A 20,997-nucleotide genomic window follows, 5' to 3' on the forward strand; every position below is an offset into this window, starting at 1 on the left:
CAACCAAATATGGGTTAAAGAAATATTGGGCACATTGTTAGGGATGTTTTAATGTCGGATGTTGTGTAAACTTGCATCATTTTGCCCTTACTAATACTAATCATTCTTGATTATCAATATAGAGCTTTGACCTATTACAGTTTGATATTTATTTTCCATTAACTTGATTGAGCTTATTGAGCTTGATTGGGAACTGAATTTTGTATTTCTTTCATTCTGGGCAGCTATCGATACTGTAAGAATAAACCATATCCAAAGTCAAGATTTTGCCGTGGTGTTCCCGGTAAGTTACCTACTTCACCTTAAACATTTCATGTAAAATCATAACTTACAGACTAATTCCATAAAGAATATTAATTCAGATTCAGTTATGGCCACTATTTAACAGGTAAACAATTTGCTGTAATTGAATTTTAAATAATGAAACCACTTATTTTCATATTTTTTATTCTTATCTTTTTTTTTTAATTGTTTTTACTTATATAACGTACATATTGCTCCAATATAATTTAATTAAATTATAGAATGTTTGTATAACATCTGTTGGAACAATCATTATTTTCCAGTAAAAAATTTCTTTAAAGTGGTTGTTCTTTCTCATTCTCTGATTTCTGTTTCATAAAGCAGTGATGGATAGTTATTCTTGTTTGAAAGTGATTTTTTTTTTTTTTTTTTTTTTTTTGACATGACAGCAAATGCTATTTCATTTGCCATCAGATGTGGATTATTTTCAAATAAAGGAAATGATGGAAATGTAGCTTGTGGTCAGATGTTATACTCAAATCAGGATGTTTCTGAGTGTGTAGAATAAGAGTGCCATGATAGGTTGAGTGCATTTAATAAAGGTCAAATTAAAAAAAAAATAGGCGGTATCACAAACTGCTCAGTTTTAAACCACACTATCAAATCAAAACATTATGGCCATCTACCTAATAGTGGGTATGTTCCCCTCTTGGTACTAATACCACTGCCACATGGCTAAGCATGTGACAGCAGTACTTGCTAAGACCTCTGAACATTGCATTCTTGGCATCAAGACTGTTCAAAATTCATCTGACATCCTTTTGACAGAAGACTACAGGAGCCATTGAATGGAATGTACTGGAAATGTTGTTTTTTGGTTTTTAGGAGCATTAGCAACTAAGGCCATATTGCTCCAGGATATGCGGTGGTCATTCCCTGACCTTTCCACATCCTCCGTATTTGGTGGTGACGGGCTCGAACCCGAGTCTAATCAAGAAGCATGTGATACGCACTACTGCTCCTTCCCACCTGGCTGCTGAGGTGCCCTGTACTGGAAATGGTAGGAGGTGGTTTATCAAGATCATCAATACATGAGTTAGAAGAAAAGTAGATTGCTATTAGGTCAGCTTTATCCTTAGATGAGGTGGGAATAGAGATGGGCAAAATTTGCACCCAATAGCTTTGGCAAGTGACCAAAATGCTTCCCTACCATTTGGAGAAGAAGCAGATTTTTTTTTTTTTTCTTTTAGCCTGCTCAAAACAGGCTATGAGTAAAACCTATTGTTACAAGCTTTGATGTAGGCAGGTAATGAAACTGGAGATTTGTATGTAAGCCAATTATGATAAAGCTGTTCTTATCTAATTCTTAATAAACAAGTGGTGGTATTGCACTGGTTGATGAGAGTTATCTATCACCTATTATTGCCTGGTAACACAGAGGGGGCTGCATTTCTCCGTGTTGTGTGGATGCCACGCCTCAACCCCTGATTATGTTGGTTTGCACTTGGGTGGTCACCTCGTATACTAGGTGTCAAATTTCAGAACTTGTACATCAGGGTTTTACCAAAGGATACAGTCTCACCATCATGAAGGTGCAAGCAGAGGATTTGGTGTCACTGAATGACAAAACTTCACTGAAATTCAGTCCACTTGACTTGAGTGCCACCTGAATATCAGTTCCATCAGCTTTTTAGACTAGCTAAAATGCTGAGCAAGCCTAGCTTGATTTACCTGAGAGAACATCTGTGACATTGTTAAGTCTTGAAAACATTAATGAGATTATGGCGTGTTTAGAAAGTCAGAGTGGTAGTGAACATCATCATTTTTTGCATCTGACTACCGTTAAGAATTATGTACCGAAAAAACACTATCATCAGTTCCTGCAAACTAAATTACATGATTGTTTCGGAACAGATGTGTAAAATGTAAGTGCATAACAGCATTGTGTTTTATTATAATGTAAAAGAAATGATATAACCTTTAATACTTGTAAAACATTAATAAATAAATTTTTAAGTTAAATTAAATGCAACAAGGCATCATATTTTTAAGAGTATAATAATCTATATAATATTGACGTAAACACACCATAGACAACTCTTAAACAAAAACTACATTAGTAGTTTGAAGGGCATCATTTTATCTGTATCTCATATTGTGCTCTTCCTTCACGAGTTTCCATGTATTGCACTACCTCAAATAAGTAACACTTCACTAAAAGAGAAGACTATTGTTACTTATTCTCAGCACCACCCAGACGGCACTGTTTCAAGGCTTGTTTGTATATGTGTGTGGGATAATAACTCTGCTATCCACTTGTCCCTATTAGACTTAGAAAAGCAAAAAGTGGAGGGAAAGTTATAGTAGGAGTGGAAGAAGAAAAGAAACGATGTAGAAGAATGAAAGGGACAGTAACTCCTTCAACTCACACCACTCAAAAACTCATAAATTCCTCAAATAGGCAATGCTTCCCCAGTAGAGAAGACTGTTGTTACCTATTCTTGGAAACTCCATGAAGAGTGAAAGAGGTGGAGGACCTGAGAACTCATGTAGGGTAAGCCAACTCCAGACGCCTGCCTGCTGAGCAGGCAGTCACATGGACTGGGCCCCTCCACGGAGTGTTTCTGAGTGAGATTGACCCTATTGGGATATAAGATCATTATAATAAGTGTGACTAGATGGTGGAAACTGCCCCTTTCTGTTTCTGATGGCATTTTATTTCTTTCCTCCGCTATCCCCTTTCTTTTCTCTTATCTTTCTTAAGGCTAATGGGGCAGTAAGTATGGAAGAGGATTATTTATCCCTTACCCATATATACAAACGGTGCCATCTGGGTGGTGTCCACTGAGAATAAGTAACAATAGTCTTCTCTTTTAGTGAAGTGTTACTTATTCGAGGTAGTGCAATACATGGGCAACTCGTTGTGAAGGAAGAGCACAATATGAGATACAGATAAAATGATGCCCTTCAAACTACTAACGTAGTTTTTTTTTGTTTAAGAGTTGTCTGTAGTGTCGAGGTTACAATGTATTTATTAAGCACATTGTTAATTAAGCCAAAAAAATTGGCAAAATTTTTCAAAAACTATTGTTTCAAAGAGCCGAAAATTCTTGCTTTACTATGAGGAAATAGTAAATACAGTACAAGTTTGCCTGCATAGCTTGTACCCTCAAACCAGAAAAATCTATTGTATTTGTATAATTTAATGTACATTATGTGATTTGTGTTATTTATTTAATTTAAATAGAAATTTTGATTCAGAATATTCGTATTTTTTTTTATGGAAGAAGAAATATGAAAACTGAATAGAATAAAAAAAATAAAAAAAAAAAAGTGAAGTTTTTTTGTCTCCTCTTTCCTTTAGGTTAACACATTTTTAACTTGTCTGTTTCCTTATCTTCTCACTTATAATTTGTATCTTTTCTTTTGTACAGATCCAAAGATTCGTATTTTTGACCTGGGACGAAAAAAAGCAAAGGTTGATGAATTTCCACTTTGTGTTCACCTGGTATCAAAAGAATTTGAGCAGATTTCTTCTGAAGCACTTGAAGCAGGACGTATTTGTGCTAACAAGTATCTTGTGAAGACATGTGGTAAAGATGCTTTTCATTTGCGTATGCGACTACATCCATTCCATGTCATCCGTATCAATAAGATGTTGTCATGTGCTGGGGCCGATAGGTAAATTTCAGATTAGAAAATTTCTCTGTCATTTACCACATAATAAATGTGAACAATGAGACGGTCTGTCTGTGGGTTTTTGTTTTTTTTTACCCTTGAAAGTTTTTTATTATTATCATTATTAGCCATATGGTGCAAGGAAGCCTGAGGCTTATGCTGCACCAGCCAAAAAAAAAAAAAATTCCCGAGTTACCCTGAGGCAGAGAGAGAGAGAGAGTCAGAAGTAGAAAGGAATCACTAAGAAAGAGAAGAATGATGATATCCAGCTCAGGACCCTGGGTTTGCCAAGCCCATACTCACCAGATGTGAGCCCCTGGGGTGTTCTTTTCCATACGCTCAATTGCGTAATACAGGAGAACTCTCCACAAACATTTTACTCATCAAGCAACACTTCAGCTAGATCATTGCCAGACTTCAATCTAATACAAGCTATATAGCTCTCCTCATAGGAGATCACATACTGTAAAAAGATGATGCAGTTTTCAGTGAAGCAGAGTTCAGGTTTGTTTCCCTTTTTAAAAAAAATGTCTCATTATAGAGACTGTAGTGTGTAAATCTCTGGCATGCTTTATATGCATCCATTGACACACTCATCATTTCATGCCACTGGATTCTGACTGAGTCTCCCCCCCCACCCCCCACTTTTTTTTTTTTTTTTTTTTTCACTCCTTAAGTGAGCTAGTATATGCTTATAAGCTCACTGGGTGTGTATTGTTTTACCAGACATCTTTGGCAAGTAATCACTGGATAATTATGCCATTTGTTTACTGTTCGTTGTCTCCTCCCTTTCTGCAAATTTCAAAAAAGCATATTTTTTAAAGGATTTGAGTAATCCTTTTACTCAGTGAACGTTATTGTGTAAAATGTTAAAAAAAGTGCTTGGTATGTAACAGTTTAAACTTCGTTTAAATTTATACATTTTAATACCAATTTCAATATCACAACAAAATATAAGCATTAAGAAATGCTTTCTTCACTGCTAACATGCTTGCTTTAATTTCAGGCTGTACAAATCCACCATATATATCTATGCTGTCCTGTCAGAATGTTTGTTGATTTCTATTATTACTTACATTTTTTTAAATTATTATTTCTGTATATAGTGTATATGTATAACTTTTACTATCTGTCCAGATAAAATATTATTATTAAAACTACCCTACATATTATTTTCACCCAAGAAAGATATGCCGGTAAGACTAAACTCTCAAAAGGTGTATGCAATTATTGTGAATTTGAGAAACACTGACCTAGACAAAAATGACACTTGTCTGGATCCCCATAATTTAACAATGTCCAGCATTGATTCTGTTGAATTAACTTTGTGCAGCAACGTCAGAACTGAATCCAAGCAAACATTTTTGCTTGTTATAGGATGGTATTTTTCTCCATTTATTGGACAATTTGGTTATGTGTATATAACCAGTATATATATTTTTTTTAAAAAAAGCAAATTTTGTTCCTTGGTTATAAAATTAGTGTGAGGCTGGGATCAGACCTTACCAAACTTGGTGAAGATTGGTAAGATCTGATCTGATAAGCCAGATACGAGGTTCTCTGAGCAGTGCAGACAGGCTGCAACAAACCGCTTGTGGGGTTTTGAGAGTGATTACAGGAATTTTGCTACCAAGGATAAGAGCATGATTATCTCATTGTATAGGTCAGGCCACATCTTGAGTACTGCATACAGGTCTAGAGGTCTCATTTTAGGAAAGACGTAGAACTGCTAGAATGAGTACAGAGAAGGGCAATGAGATTGGTGAGGGAAAAAAGGGCACTCTTACAGGAAAGGCTTCTTCTGCAAATTGTAGCATCTGGAGACTAGTTGACCCATGTCATGGAAGTGCATCCAGTTGACCCATGTCAACACTTCCTTAAGTTTTATGTACTTCTTTACTAAGAACATAACCCCCCCCCCCTCCTGTCCTTTCTGTACACATTGTACTCCCGATAATCAAATTCTGATATCCCCAAATTCTGAAACCCTTATATCTGACTTAACACACAGTCTCTGATATCCCCAAAATGCCTGCATTTAATTATTTGATCAGTAAATGAAATTAATAAAATTTTTTTACTATGCTCTTAGCATTAGTGTACTGAAATTGTTTTTGCTCATAATAACCCAACACAGCCTACATATTTGCTTCTTGTAAGGACACCCAATATTCATTGTAATATCTGTTATTTCCAGGCTGCTGTAAAATTTCTACTCATGAGCTTTGCCCAGTCTCTCCAGGACCAGCACACAAGAACCTTGATTGACAAGGTTCTTATGTGCTCTCTATCATATCTGCATAGAATTGCTGACAATATCGATTTCAATCCTAACTTGCAACTTTTTCTCTTCATTGCTCTGTATGTGTTAATTAAGTTCTCAAATCACTACTCTTAATATCATTAGTGCCAATGTGTATGAGTTGGCACTAATGACACTAAAAGTTGGAGATCTGAGAATTTAATTAACACTACTGAACTCTGACTGAACAGTGACAAATCACTGAATGCTGACTTTCTTTCTTTGAAATATGACTTTCTCCAGTGTAACTTTTCTAATATTAAGGTAATATTTCTTTCCTAATAGTGAGGTATTTTAATATTCTGAACATTCAACATGGTAATAATGATCACCATTCTGACTGAACAATTTACGTGGTAGAAAAAAAGTATATAGTAGTAATATTGAATTAAACCATTAAAAATAAAATGAAATATATACAATAAAAATAATCATTAGATATGACCTAGTACAGAAACAGATCTGGATATTCCAAAATAACCAGTAAATGGGAAGATACAATTTGAATACCAAGTTTCCTGTACAAACAGTTTTTTGTGTAGGCAGGTGAGTGGGGTAACCAAACTTTGAGAAAAGATGAAAACAATTGGCATTGGTGCTAACAGTCTGAATGATTCCCCACTAAAGTTAAAAAACAATAAAATAAGACTTTGCCTTAATACACAAAATGTGTATTTAGAGATAAAGGGGGTCAAGTTTGCTCCATATAATTGGAACAACCATGAAGTGTGCAACCTCTTTAAACTGCAGGCAAAGAAAAAAAAAGCTCTCACACACACACACGCCTGTTGATGCAATCTTGTTTTTTCTGCTAGCAAACCTCAAAAAAGTTGAAAAAAAAGAATGAAAATTCCTACATAGGGAAAAGCATGAAATGAGCAAAAGCAGCCAAAAGTGTCAAATATGAAATCATCCATGACTAGTGGGAAGGTTCCTAACTATTTTAAGTCACTCAGAAACTCCAAGAAATACAATGCCATTCTGGAATGAGGAAATTTCTCCTTCCCCTATGCCTTTGAAGATATGAAGGGTATCCGTATCCTTCTAAATGCACTCTGTTCTGCCCAAAATTCTAAAGTATGTGACTGCAAGGAAGGAACAGATTCGTTGAAATTAAACTTCTCACTTAAAACCCAACTCTGCATTGAAGTAGAAAGAAGTGAATTTTGGAATAACTGTGAAAGTACATAATGCTACTGCAACAACTTTTTCTCTGATGCACGTGCTTTCATGCCGGATTTGGGAACTAAAAGGCCAGAAGATAGATATAATATAGTTAATAGACTAGTGTTTTTAAAAGTTGCTAAAGTAATAATAGCTAGTGAAGTTGCTAAAGCAATAATATCACATTCTAAGCCATATGTTAAAAAAATGAATAACACTGCTTGCTTTAAAGGTTTATAAGAGTAGTTGTCATTTATGTTTAGGAGCAAGCAACAAGAGACACTTGCAGAAAAGTTTGATTATCAGCAAGCATGAATTTGCAAAGTGAAAACACATCCTGTTTGATAAAAAAGTTAAATGTGCTTCTTCCCAATATCTGCTATAATATGACTAGGCAGTTAATTATTAAGCATGTTTGCGGTGTGGCTCCCATTGCTTGCTTCTAATCACAAAAAATAGCTACTATTATTATTATATCTTATTGTGATTACTAATAATATTAATAAAAATTACAAAACTGATGACACTGCAGCAGCAGTAATGCTGTGGTTAATAAACTTTTAAAGGAAGCAAGCACCCCTCCCATTTTAATCTAGCTGGTAGCACACAGCAGGACAGACCCACCTTAAAAATATCTATTGTACGTTAATCAAGTTTAAAAATTAGTGACTCTTCTTGTCTATGAGTACACAAGTACTCATACACATTTTACATGTGCACTTTTGAAAGTGATATATTTTGTTGAAATAGTGTTATTAAGAGAAATTGGCAAAACTTAATAATACATTTTGCATGTTATTTTTAATTTTTCTGCTTTTAACTGTTTTATTAACTTGAAAATGGAAGTGACTAATAGTTTCTTATTTGTATCTTATGTTTATGGCATCTTTTTTTTTCCCAGCAAAATTAATAAAAATTTTGATTTTTTTAAAAATAACAATGTTGTATTGCAAGCAGAATTTTAAAGAACCAAAACTTTTTTTTCAGAAATAAAAAAGAAATAGGTGGGCTTGTCAGGCTCCATGCCACCACTGCCCATTTAGTGGCTTAGAATGTGATGCTCGAGAAAGTTTGGAGGTAAGCAGCAGACTATATTGGCAAGCACACACTGAAGAAGTGAATGCACAACGAAGTTAAAGCAATTTTGCCATCAAGTTAAAAAATAATTTATATTATATAAATTAAAAGATATAAGTAATAGAGTGAAGAGATACAGCAAAAGAGTAAAGAAATATAAGGAAAAGAGTAAAGAAATGAAAGAAATCACAGTATATAAAAAAATTACATATAAAATATACATATAAAAATACAAATAAAAACTGATAAGAATATTATCATATAACACCCAATCCTGGTGTCATTATCAAGAGTCAACCACCAAAATTGCATGAAAATACAACAATATAAAGTGTTTCTGATGCAAAGCACATGCCAGGGAGTAAAAGGAATTAGTAAATTTAAAATAAATTTAATGAATTAAGAATTTATGAGGTTAAGTCCAAAAAGAATATATATGTGGGAGGGGGAAAATATAAACAGTAGGCACGTGATTTGATTTAGTGTGTGTGTGTGTGTGTGCGCGCGCGTGTGCCTAAGTGCGTGCATGTACCTGCTCACTTTCCAAGTTTATATGACATAGGACGGTTTGAATAACAGTAGCTGTCTAGTAATGAGAGATGTGCATCGTGATTTGATTTGCATCAATTACCATGCTATTTCTGGAAGATATGGCCACAGTTGTTTTGGTTATTGTAATTTACAATAACCAAAGCAAAAGCACTTAACGAAGTTCAGAACTTGGAAGTTTTTTTTAATGTAAATTTTTCAAAATATGCTGGAATTTTGAGATTTTATAGTATATGCAAAACATCAATAAAAATTTTTCAAATATTTACCAAACTCTTCTCCTCAGATTACTTTTCCCATAACTAAAATAAACTTTATTGAAGTAAGAGAAGATTTTATATAACAGTAAATAATAATGATATTGTTATTTAAACTACAAATCATTGTTATTAATTTTTTTTTCTCTCTTTATAGACTTCAGACTGGAATGAGAGGTGCATTTGGAAAACCACAAGGTACGGTAGCAAGGGTTCATATTGGTCAAGTCATCATGTCTGTGCGTGCCAAAGAACAGCACAAAGAAAATGTTATTGAAGCACTTCGAAGAGCGAAATTCAAGTTTCCAGGTCGACAAAAGGCAAGAACAAAAAATATAAAGTGAAAAAACAGTGAAACCTACGCACAAAGCATTTTGAGAGTCCTAGCTAATATAAATTTCTTTAAGGTGGAAAAACCATTTAAAAGAGTAGTCTTGATTTGAAAAAATAAAAAAATAATAATTTGCAATTTGAGCCCCCAGAAATTATAAATAACTAAATAAATAAATGCTTGTACAAAAGCCAAAATTGATCATAACAGTAATAGTGAATGCAGTAGTTTTAATATACATTAACAGAAATGACTATATATGACTTTTCATATATAGTCATTTCTGTTACTTAAATATAGTCACATATACTCATTTCTAAATAACTATACATTGCTAAGCTACATTCCTTGCTATAATCAATCTAAACCCTGCTTGTTGTTAAGTGAAATTTTTTGTTAATTAAAAATTATTGGTTTTTGTTATGATTTGCTTAAAATTATATTTATCTGATAAAGTTGGTGAATTTCTTCTATATTGACTTCGAAATCCTTTAAGAAAACAAAATTCAAATTTGTTGCCATTGTTATTGCAGTATAGTATTACAGTACATATACATCCAGATACAAAAGGCCGACAGGGCTAGCCGGGTGGGTAAAGTGCCTACCTGGCAACCCAAAGGTCGCAGGTTCGAATCCCGCCTCGGGCTTGGATCAGAGTACTGCAAAAACCTTGGGAGGTGCATTATGGCCACAGAAGCCGATGCGCCAACAACTACCAAAAAAAAAGAAATCGAATTTATATGCTTTAATATGAATTTATTATCTTACAACCAGCATCACGACAAAAACATGATTTACAAAAGGAGATATTACATAGTTTAGGCACCAATCTCCTAAATTCTTAGGAGATTGGTGCCTCCGTAGCCAGGTGGGAAGGAGCAGCAGTGCGTTGCACACGCGTCTTGATTAGACCGGGGTTCGAGCCCGTCACCACCAAATATGGAGGATGCGGAAAGGTCAGGGAATGACCACCGCATATCCCGGAGCATATGGCCTTAGTTGCTAATGCTCCTAAAACCCAAATAACAAACAAACAAACAAACATCTTAGGAGATTCAATTTTTCTACATATCATTCGCCCCCCCCACACACACACCCCCACCCAAAAAAAAAAAAAATTTTGCAAGAATCTTCTCGGTCACCAAAACAGTAACATCTGAATCTTCTGTTTGGTCATGAATGAGACTATTTGCTTCACTCAGATTTTCTGATGGTGTTGAAATTTCATTTGATCTGGAATCTTTGAAGAAGCCAACAGCTGAGGATGCTGTTGCCTTCTTCAGCTGTTGAAAATTATGAAAATAATTTCGACATTGTATATTTAGAATTCAGAAAGCATTTGATACTATTCTACATAAAATACCACTGTACAAATCAGTGTGGCATTAGAGGCAAGGTATTGCTATAGATAAAGGGATAGATGGTAAAGAGAGAAAACACAGAGAGTGATTATCAGTGGGCACTGTTCTTCTTGAATTAATATTATTAATAGCGTTCAGTATTGGATCCATTGTTTTTTTCAGTACAGGCGCACCTTGCAGTTACAGGCCTTTGTCGTAAAGCGGATCACCACCTTTTTTCACTCACAGATGCATGTGATACTTGAAAGTCACACAAAATTAAGCATAGCACTTACCGTTAACACTGCAATTAAATATTATTGCAACAACTTACAAAATTGTAAAAGAAAATCCCTCCACTCTGCATTTACATAAAGGCTTGTGGCCTTCAAACATAAAACGTAAACACTTTATGTGTGGCAGCATTAAAGGGATGAAAAAAATTAGTAAGAGCGAAAAGATAGGAAAATATAAAAAGTAGGAGGTTGCAGATACAATTAGAAGGGATTGATCATTTTAAAACCTTTATTTTGACAAAATAAATGATAAAAACCTGCTTCTGCATGACCTCAATACATTTGCTTTGTCTATGCACACTAGATGTACAATATAAATTTATTGAACCAAATCTTAAGTGAATGGCACAAATTCTACATCATCTACAGCATGATTATACAGGTGATTTGGATGGACTTTTTGTAGGCCTAAATGATGTTCGAGAAGGACTTTTAGTTGATGTTGAAGGCTGATCTAAAATTTGAGAGGATGGTGGTCTTTTATGAAAGTAGGAATCCAGTGAAGTTTGAATTGTGGCTCTTTTCTTTTCTTTTCTCTGTAGATTTCTCTATAACAGGCATATTGATCTAAAATACCAGCATTTACTTTAGAACTTCTTTCAAAATTGGGATCTGTCTTTTCAAAAATGGACATAGTGTGAATGCTTTTGAAAGTTTCTTGCAAGTTAGTCCTTTAGGAATGGGATTCAATATATCCTCAGGATGAGAATCCTCCTCATTCCTCCTAAGCTCTGTTCTAGAAGATCTGTGTTATTTAGGGGCTGTGAACGTGATGCAAGCAGTTCAGTAACATCTTCAGGCTCCACTTCTAACTGCCTTGCCATATCTACAATATTTGTAGTAGCCTCCTCAACATGATTTTCAAATCCTTCAAAATCATCAGTAGTAAACTGGGGACGCAAACACCTTTAAGTATTGCCTGTTTAACTTCATCCCATGCATCCTTAATAGTCTTGATGTCATCCAAGATCGTGAAGTCTTTCCAGAATTCTTTTAATACATTTGCTCTAGGTGTACTTTCAGATTCACTGTCTATTCAGCTACAGCCTTAGCAAATGTTCTCCTTAGGTAATATGATTTAAATGCAGCAATAACACCTTGGTCCATTGGTTAAAGCAATGAAGTAGCATTTGCAGGGAGGGAAATTACTTGAACATTTGGGTTAAGGTTATCTAATGATTTAAGGTAGCTAGGTGCGTTATCCAAAAGAAGCAAAATTTTGAAGGGAATATTCTTTTCTGTACAGTATTCCTTAATTGCAGGCACAAAGTAATTCGAAAACCACTCTTCAAATAGTGATGCAGTAACCCATGCTTTTGAATTTGATTTCCAATAAACAGGATACTGGATTTTGCATAATTCTTTAAAGCTCTTGGGTTTTCTGAATGATAAATTAGCATAGGCTTCAATTTAAAATCACGTGCAGCATTGGAACCTAACAAAAGGGTTAGCCTATCTTTTGCTACTTTAAATCCCATCATTGACTTCTCTTCCTATGCCATAAATGTTTTTAAAGGCATTTATTTTCCAGTAGAGGCCAGTTTCATCAACATTAAAAATCTGCATTTCAGAATAATCTCCCTCATCATTGATCTTGGTTAGCTCATCAAGAAAATTAGCTGCAGCTTCTATACACCTGCACTGGCTGCTTCACCTTGAACTTTAATGTTATGGAGGTTGTTCCTATGCTTAAATCTATTAAACCAGCCTCTACTGGCAGCAAATTCAGCATCCTTAGCTGCCTCCCCTCTCCTGGCTTTCATGTCAGCAAAGAGACTTAAGGCCTTATTCTGGATGATCGCTTGGCTTAAGGGAACACACTGGCTAGTTTGATTACTATTCACACCATTAAAAGTTTTTCCATATCAGCAATAATATTGCCACATTTACAAATTATAGTTGTACTGACTGGAGTAGCACTTCTCACTCACTTAGAATTTTCTCTTTGTTTTTAAGAACAGCAATAACTGTAGGGCAAGGTAAGCTTAGACTATGACCTATCTCACTGTTTGATACACTATTGTCACTCAATTTAATAATTTTACTTTTGATATCTAATGTGAGAGACTGGCGGTTCTTCTTCTTTTCACTTTCACTTTATCTGCCATTATTAATGTATAATTATTATATTATGTAAACATATATACTTGTGTATTATAATGCATAAAAGTTTGTACAGTAATCAACACCAAAACACAGAGATAAGCAGCACACAACAAAGCCAAATTACAAACTAAGTCTGCCACATGGAGTTCTCATTGGTTGATATCTCATTCTCATATTATAATATGGGAACAAGATGTAAATGTGGATTAGGTGTCACAGGAATGGGGCATAGAGTATAATTAAAAAGTGTCGTAAAACTGGGTATGCTCATATTTATTAATGATACAAACATTAGCATTGTGGTTAATGGCAGTAATCAGGATATGCCATTGCAACAAGATTTAGAAAAATTAGGTAGATGTGGCTTAACGACATGTGGTACCATGCTTGAGGTAGTAGAGAATGGGGGAAAAAGCTAGCAGTTATTATTCAGTCAGACATCATAAAGCTCTCTGAGCATTGCAGTTGGGCTACTAGGACACCTCATGGAGTTTTTTCAATGATGTACAGGAGTTTTGCGTGCAAGGATAATGAGGTAATTATAAGGTAATGCATTTGGGAGAAGATAGAGAAAACTCTGCCATGTTAATTAATTTCTGCTTATTGAATTTGCTTTATATATTCCTAGTGTTAAATGATAAATTGTTTTGTTTGTTATGGTGAGTATCTTTGTATTCTGTACAAGAACTATCTCTGGAAGCCTCATTTTAGGGAGGATGTAAATCTGTTGGAATAGGTACAGAGAAGAGTAATAAGGTTAGTGAGAGGGGAACAAAAAGGCAAAACTGAAGACTTCCTCCTACCAAGGAAGTCTTCAGTTCTGCAAACTGCAGCATCTGGAGACTAACCACCTTTGAGGAGATCTGATTGAGCTTTTTAAGGCTCTGAATGTATTGAGTCAGTGGCATCCTTACTCTTGCTCAGGCAACACACATAAGGTAGTCATAAATTTATATTAAGATTGGGTGGTTGTAGTATAGATGTGTAGAATTTGCTTTCAGCCATTGGGTAGTTGATTTTTGGAATAAACTTCCGTCTGATGGTGTGAAAGTGGGTAGTTTGAATAAATTTAAGGAAGAATTAGGCAAATAAAAAAAAATTCATGCATCCATAACAAAAGTTGCAAGTTTTAAAGGAAATTAATCGGCTAGATCGAAAAATATCAAAATTGTCTCCATTACATCTCTCCATTGAAATATATATTGAAATTTTAGTAACTTAATGAGTGACCAGATTCACATATCGTATAATAATATATATGCTAGTTAAAAATGCCATGAAATGTAATAGATTCTATTGATTGTATTATAAGCTCATATTTAATAGATTATTTTTACAGATTGCAGTATCAAAAAAATTTGGATTTACCAAGTGGGATTCAGACGAATATGAAAAGATGAGAGCTGATGGTCGACTGAAACCCGATGGTGCATACTGTCATTATAGAAATCATCATGGCCCATTTAATAATTGGGAAAAGATCCAGAAGGAACTCCACAGTGTTGTTTAATTTATGCTTATTGAATTTGCTTTTATATCCCTAGTTTTAAATGATAAATTATTTTGTTTTGTTTGTCATGGCATGCTGTAATGGAGTTATACACTGACTGCAGTGATATGGATACACTGCAGTGTACACTAATAGTCTAGCATTCATAACTAGGAAATTGTGCTTTAATAATGCAATTTGTAAAAACAAAGAAGTGTGTTACTAGTCACAATATCATTTGGTCATTTAAACATTTCCATTTTACAGAGTTATATTTATAGTATGAATTATTTATGGATGTTTTAACATGATAGAATGTGATCATATATACTTCCTAGAAATATTAATCTATTTTGTTATCTCTCTCTCTCTCTCTCTCTCTCTCTCTCTCTCTCTCTCTCTCTCTCTCTCTCTCTCTCTCTCTCTCTCTAAAGATGGCAATTTTAGACAGATCTTTTTTAAAAAGCAAATAAATATTTGTTTTTATCATCATACTTTCTACCCACCTGTGTATAGTTAAATGTGTACACACACCTCTAGATAGTTGTATATGTACAATAAATATGCAGTTTTATATCAGATCTCTGAAGAATACCATCAGGAAGACATACTTAATTGTTTAAAGACAGTCTTTCTTTTTTTTTTAAATAAAACAGAATTTTTTAGTTAAGTTAATTTGTTAGTTAAGCTCCTTCTTTGTGTGTGTTTAATGAGCTCATTAAGTGCTTAATGAGCTCTTTCCCAATCTGACAAAAACATGAGTAATATCTGAGCAGGTCTTCCCATTTTTGGGACAAGATCATTATCCCTTTTCTTCTCTCATTTAATGCACACTTCTCAGTTTTTTCACGAGGTACACTTGATTTGCGATATACTATAGATATATGAAAAGTACCATTAATGATTATTTAAGTTCAATTTTGCAGCTGTCTCGTGTAGTTTATTTTAAGGAAATTTTTTTTTTACTTAGATTGCTGTTCTTTACTAGTCAACGGTATATATCTTTAATACCAAAAGCACTTTTTATATCCTTTGTTGCAGGATGCATCTAATTATTTTGTCTTTGTCTGTTATATATTTCTGTGTTGTCTATAATATATTTCATCTGTAATACAGCCACTGTAAGAGTAAGTTGCTCCCAGGAACAGTTTCAAAACTCCCACAAATTATTGGTGGATTTTTCAGCCCACAGCATGCAAATTGTCCTGTGAACACACACACACACACACACTCTCTCTCTCTCTCTCTCTCTCTCTCTCTCTCTCTCTCTCTCTCTCTCTCTCTCTCTCTCTCTCTCTCTCTCTCTCTCTCTCTCTCAGTCCTGCAGAAATAATACACAATGATGCATTATGGCCCAAGTTACCGATGCAGCTAAAAACTACTAGCAATAATAAAAACAACATAACTACTTTTTAAAATAATTTATAATATATAACTTTACTTTCATGACTGCAAACTTTCTCAATCAACATTCTGTAGTATGATGTTTAATATTTTCTTTCTGTTTGCAGTTCTTGGATGTATTGGCAATGCTAATAAGAGTTCCCTGAATAGGATTTGTGATTAACATTGTTAGTTATCTGAGAAGTACCTATTTTTATTTTGCTTTTAAAAATGCAAATTGTCTCCCCCTTTTGTTCCTTCTCTTCAAAACTGTGTGCTACATGATTTAGACAGTTAAATATTCTCCAGTTCATTAAGAAACTGCATGAATGTATAGCCAGCTGTCTTTTTTCTTACATTGGAACACCCATGGTTATTGGTCAGTATTTGAAAATTATCCATTGCTTTTGTTTGTACAAATGTTAGCATTAAAAGTGAGTATAGTTTTCTTTTATAATAAACTCATCTGGTCGGATCTAGCTGGTTGCAGACAGATCCTTCCTTGAGTTTTTTTACCTTGAAAAACAAACAAACCAGCCTTATAGCATACAATTTTCAGACCTAATACACTACTGCCTTAATATTACCTTAAAGTAATATTACCTTAATATTAATCCAAACCAGACATAAAAACAAACTTTGTTCCTTCAAAAACAGAAGAAAACTTGATCATTTTTGTTTATGGTAATCAAATTATCCCTGATTCAGAAATTTTATTACAAATTCACAGATTCAAATTTTTTCTGAGCACAGCATCAAAATTTACATTCTCTTCACTATGGGTGTCAAACTCAGAAGAGCTCATGGGCCACAAATGATTCCAGGCTTGTGGGCCACACAAGAATTTACATAGCCCACCAGGGCATTACTGAAAAAAAATAAATTGTTTCATATTTTTCCCCTTGCACAAAAATTTGTGATCTCATGACATCTTCATTTATGATGATCCATATAAGTTACAAATTTTATTGAAATATCTATACATTTTGCCCTGTTAACCTGTGAAAGTGGACAGGATTTGTTGGGGGCCATGCAACAAATATCACAGGATGCCAGTTTTATGCACCTGCTCTATACAAAGAACAAATTGTTTTTATGCAGTTTGTAGTCATTCTTTTACGACTATTCAAAGTAGTTAATAAAGACCTGCTGCTCTTTCAACATAAACTGACTGCACATTTGGAAGAACAGATGTATTTTTCCGGCTAGTAAGTAACAGAAATATTTCATAATATTTATATTAGTTATCATTAAAAATAAATCTGAAGTTAAAATACTGTTAAAATAATTTTATAATAATTTATTTTGATAAATTATTATAAAATATTGACATAACATTTGAAAGGAAAACCAAAATGCTTAGAGTTCAAGGTAAACAGAAAGTGATTTAAAAATCTAGTTACAAAAGACTGGTTAGTGCATATTTCAGTTTAGTTTTCAGTTGTAAAATAAATATTTTATTCCGACATTAGCAGAAATAGCTGAAGAAAAAAGTTAGGCATTTAATTAAATACTTTTATACTACATCTGGAGAATACTGCTAAATGCAACAAGTAGCACAAACTTCTGCCTGCAACCAAGCAGTCAAAATAAACAAATTTATTTTAATTGCAGATAAAAGTTAGCACCTCTCAAGCATTGCTTATTGCACTTAGCAGTGAACTTCTTATGTGGTATAAAAGTGTTTAAATTGATAAGTTATTTGATTATACCACATTTAATTTATAACTTGATTTAAAAAAGGTTTATTAGATTCCTGTAATAATACATATATAAGTTTTGTATAAACCAGTGGTGGGCAACCGGTATTTTATTTTATTTTTTCCTAACCATTTCTGTGGCCAATCAACCATGGGATTGGCCACACTATTAATAAAAATTTTCCCTAAATAATTTATTTTAGAACTCTAATGACATTTAATTAGTCAGATATATACAGAATGCCTTATCTTGACAGAAAACACAATTTTTGCCAAATTTATTTCAATGAGAGATTTTGCATTCGTTTTCTCTCACCATGTCAAGAAACTGTGGTTTGAAATTGAAACGCAACTCAATTCTTAATTCAGTTTCTAGATCAATGAAGTAAGATCAGTTCTTGGACTTCAGCTGAGTCACAGAAGAAATCGTTGACTCACACAGACATATAGACCCAAACATCAAAAACAATTTGGCAATGATGGCTTTCAGAGAAGGATACTGCTTGTCTTCTAAGAGGTTTGACACATTTCACTTAGAGATTTATTGCAAATATTTGTGGGTTCAACTGCTGGCTCTGTAATAACAGCATATCAGTCTTAATCCTCACTTGTTCATGCTAATTAAATTCACAAGTTCTTTGGATGACTTTTCACTACTGAAACTAAACGGATCTTTCAAGAGCTGAAATGCTGGGTAAAACTGTCGAAGTCAATGAAGCTCTGGTCAAATTTCTGCATCAAATTCCTGAGCCAATCCGTGTGTTTCTTAAGCTTTTTTAGTCCAAAATCGATATCTTTGATCTTTTCCAGATGGCTTTCCAGGTGTGCAAAGTGGATAAAATCCTGTTTTTGTATTTGAATCAGCATGGTTGCAAATGAGTTTTCTTTTTCCCTGTAAGTTAAAAATGTTCAGCCCATTCAAGTGACTCATTACATCAGTCAAAAAGCCATAAATTGCATTTCCATCCTTCACTCTCAGTGCCTGAAAATTTTTAGCCTGCCCTTTTGCCACTAGAAACTCATGAATTTTTGGATACATGACAGTAAACCAATCCAAAACCTTTCCACAACTCAGCCATCGAACATGCACATAGTAAACCTCATCAAAATCACAGTAATCCAATCCTTTGAATGATTGGATTACTGCCGATGAACAAGAACACTATTGCTGTGCAAATAATTCTCAATTTCGATTACTGTTTTCATCAAGTCAATCAGTGTGTCATTCCCAACCATTTATGTGCAGAGACGTTCTTGGTAAAGTATGTAGCGGAAGCATGATACTAGAAACAGTTCTAATAAGGTCTGTCTTTCAAGTACTTGTACAGAAGTACAACAAATCCCAGTTTTCGTTTTTTTTTTTTTTTATCAGTCATTGATAGGGCTCCATCCGTTGTAACTGAAACCAACTTGGTCAAATCCAGGCTAAATTTTTTCACTACTGCCAAAAAAGTGTTGAGTAAATCAATCCTAGATGTAAGTCGTCTCAGACCATAAATTGCCAGCAGCTCTTTGCATATTGTGAGGTCACTTCACATATCAAATCCAGAAAACAAGCTGTGTAGAAAACAAGCTGTGTCACTGATATCATTGATTCATCTAACACTAACGATGATGAAAGAAGTGTTTGAGGTTACACTGCTCAAGAACAAATGATTTCAATTGAGCAATTTCCTCGGATCCTTGGAGCATTTTTGAGAACCAGGTGCGAACTTGACATCAAATTCATGGTGCATCTTTTTAAAATGCTCAACATTGTACTCTGGAAACACCTTCTTGCAGAGAAGGCACACCAGTTTTTCTTTCATCTCCATTGCCACATAAACGCCCCAAGCTTCCTGAAAACTTCATAGAACAGTTTTCCAATCTATTTTTTCTTTGAACTGTTCAATGTTGAACCTGCTTCATCATTAATGGTTTTTAGAGCACTTTTATCAGACTTCTTCCATTTTGCAGTTCTTATCACAAATTTATTCGTCTGAAAAAAAGGGATGACAAAGTAATATACAGGTAGCCCTCTATTTACATTGGGGTTAGGTTCCTGGGGGGAGCGGTGCAAATGGAACCCTTTATATATTGGAGTCAATCGGAAATCACGGTTAGGTTCCAGACATCAAAAATATTACTTACCACTTTGCATTGATTGTTTTATTTTATTAGCATTCTTCATAGTAGTAGTAAGTCGATGGAGGCATATTCAGAGCCCTACACACATTAGGGAACTTTCATCAGATTCCATCCTCCGAATATTGCACTAGGATTCAATGAACTACTTTTACCAGACATGGCGTCTCTTTATTCTATTAAATTAAAAACTTTATTACATGATGGCAAAAACTGCACACGACTATCACTATTATTATTTAATTTATTAATAGCACACTTATAAAAAAATGTTAGCATAATAAATTTCCAACACATGTAAATAGCGTAAACAACAACCAACTGAATGCTTCACTGCTTTGACTTTTACCACCCGCATCTACGAATAGCTACTTTGAGGGCGGGAATCTTTCTTGTCTCTGATATGGATGTGCTAATTGCTGATTGGCTCAGATTGTACTAAATCACATGAACAGTGCTTAATACATAACACAGTATGATGCTGATAAATTTTGTCTGATGAATTTCAACTTTCAATTTATAAAGAAATTGCAAAAAAAAAAAAAACCAAAAAACAAAAAAAAAAAAAAAAAAAAAAAAGCAAAAATAAATAAATAAAAATGCCATTGTGGTCAGTGATCGGCGCTATTGCAAAAAAAAATAAAAATGCCGCTGTGGTTAGTGATCGGCATTATTGCAAATCGGACCAGTGCAAAACGAGGGCTACCTGTATTACAATTTTGCCTGATAATTACAGCATCAAAATTAGTAATATTGAACTTACAAAGTTATTTAACCTTATGAAAAAAACTAATTTTCCTTTACAAATGTACAACATTCTTATGCATCATCTTGTAACGCTATGGAATAGACAAATGCCTAATAAAAAGCAAAAACATCAAAATTATAATAACTTACTGAAAAGTTCTTGGCTGGAGTGCGATGTCTCATTGTTAACATTTAGCTTTGCACCAAAACA

The 20,997-nt window shown here is 34.1% G+C and overlaps 1 protein-coding gene across 1 annotated transcript in view; it reads left to right on the forward strand.

The window, feature by feature from the left end:
• LOC150076730 (large ribosomal subunit protein uL16-like) overlaps positions 1–14,853 on the forward strand; it is a 48,451-nt gene extending 33,598 nt beyond the window's left edge. The window contains exons 3-6 of the mRNA XM_090386629.1: positions 225–283; positions 3,678–3,924; positions 9,428–9,590; positions 14,683–14,853. Coding sequence (XP_090242755.1) covers positions 225–283; positions 3,678–3,924; positions 9,428–9,590; positions 14,683–14,853 — 640 coding nt within the window. The remainder of the gene's footprint in view (positions 1–224; positions 284–3,677; positions 3,925–9,427; positions 9,591–14,682) is intronic.
• Positions 14,854–20,997: the final 6,144 nt, after the last annotated feature.

Source organism: Mastigoproctus giganteus, chromosome 12 (assembly GCF_048544385.1).
Source record: "Mastigoproctus giganteus isolate SK-2022 chromosome 12, ASM4854438v1, whole genome shotgun sequence".
NCBI classification, from domain to species: domain Eukaryota; kingdom Metazoa; phylum Arthropoda; class Arachnida; order Uropygi; family Thelyphonidae; genus Mastigoproctus; species Mastigoproctus giganteus.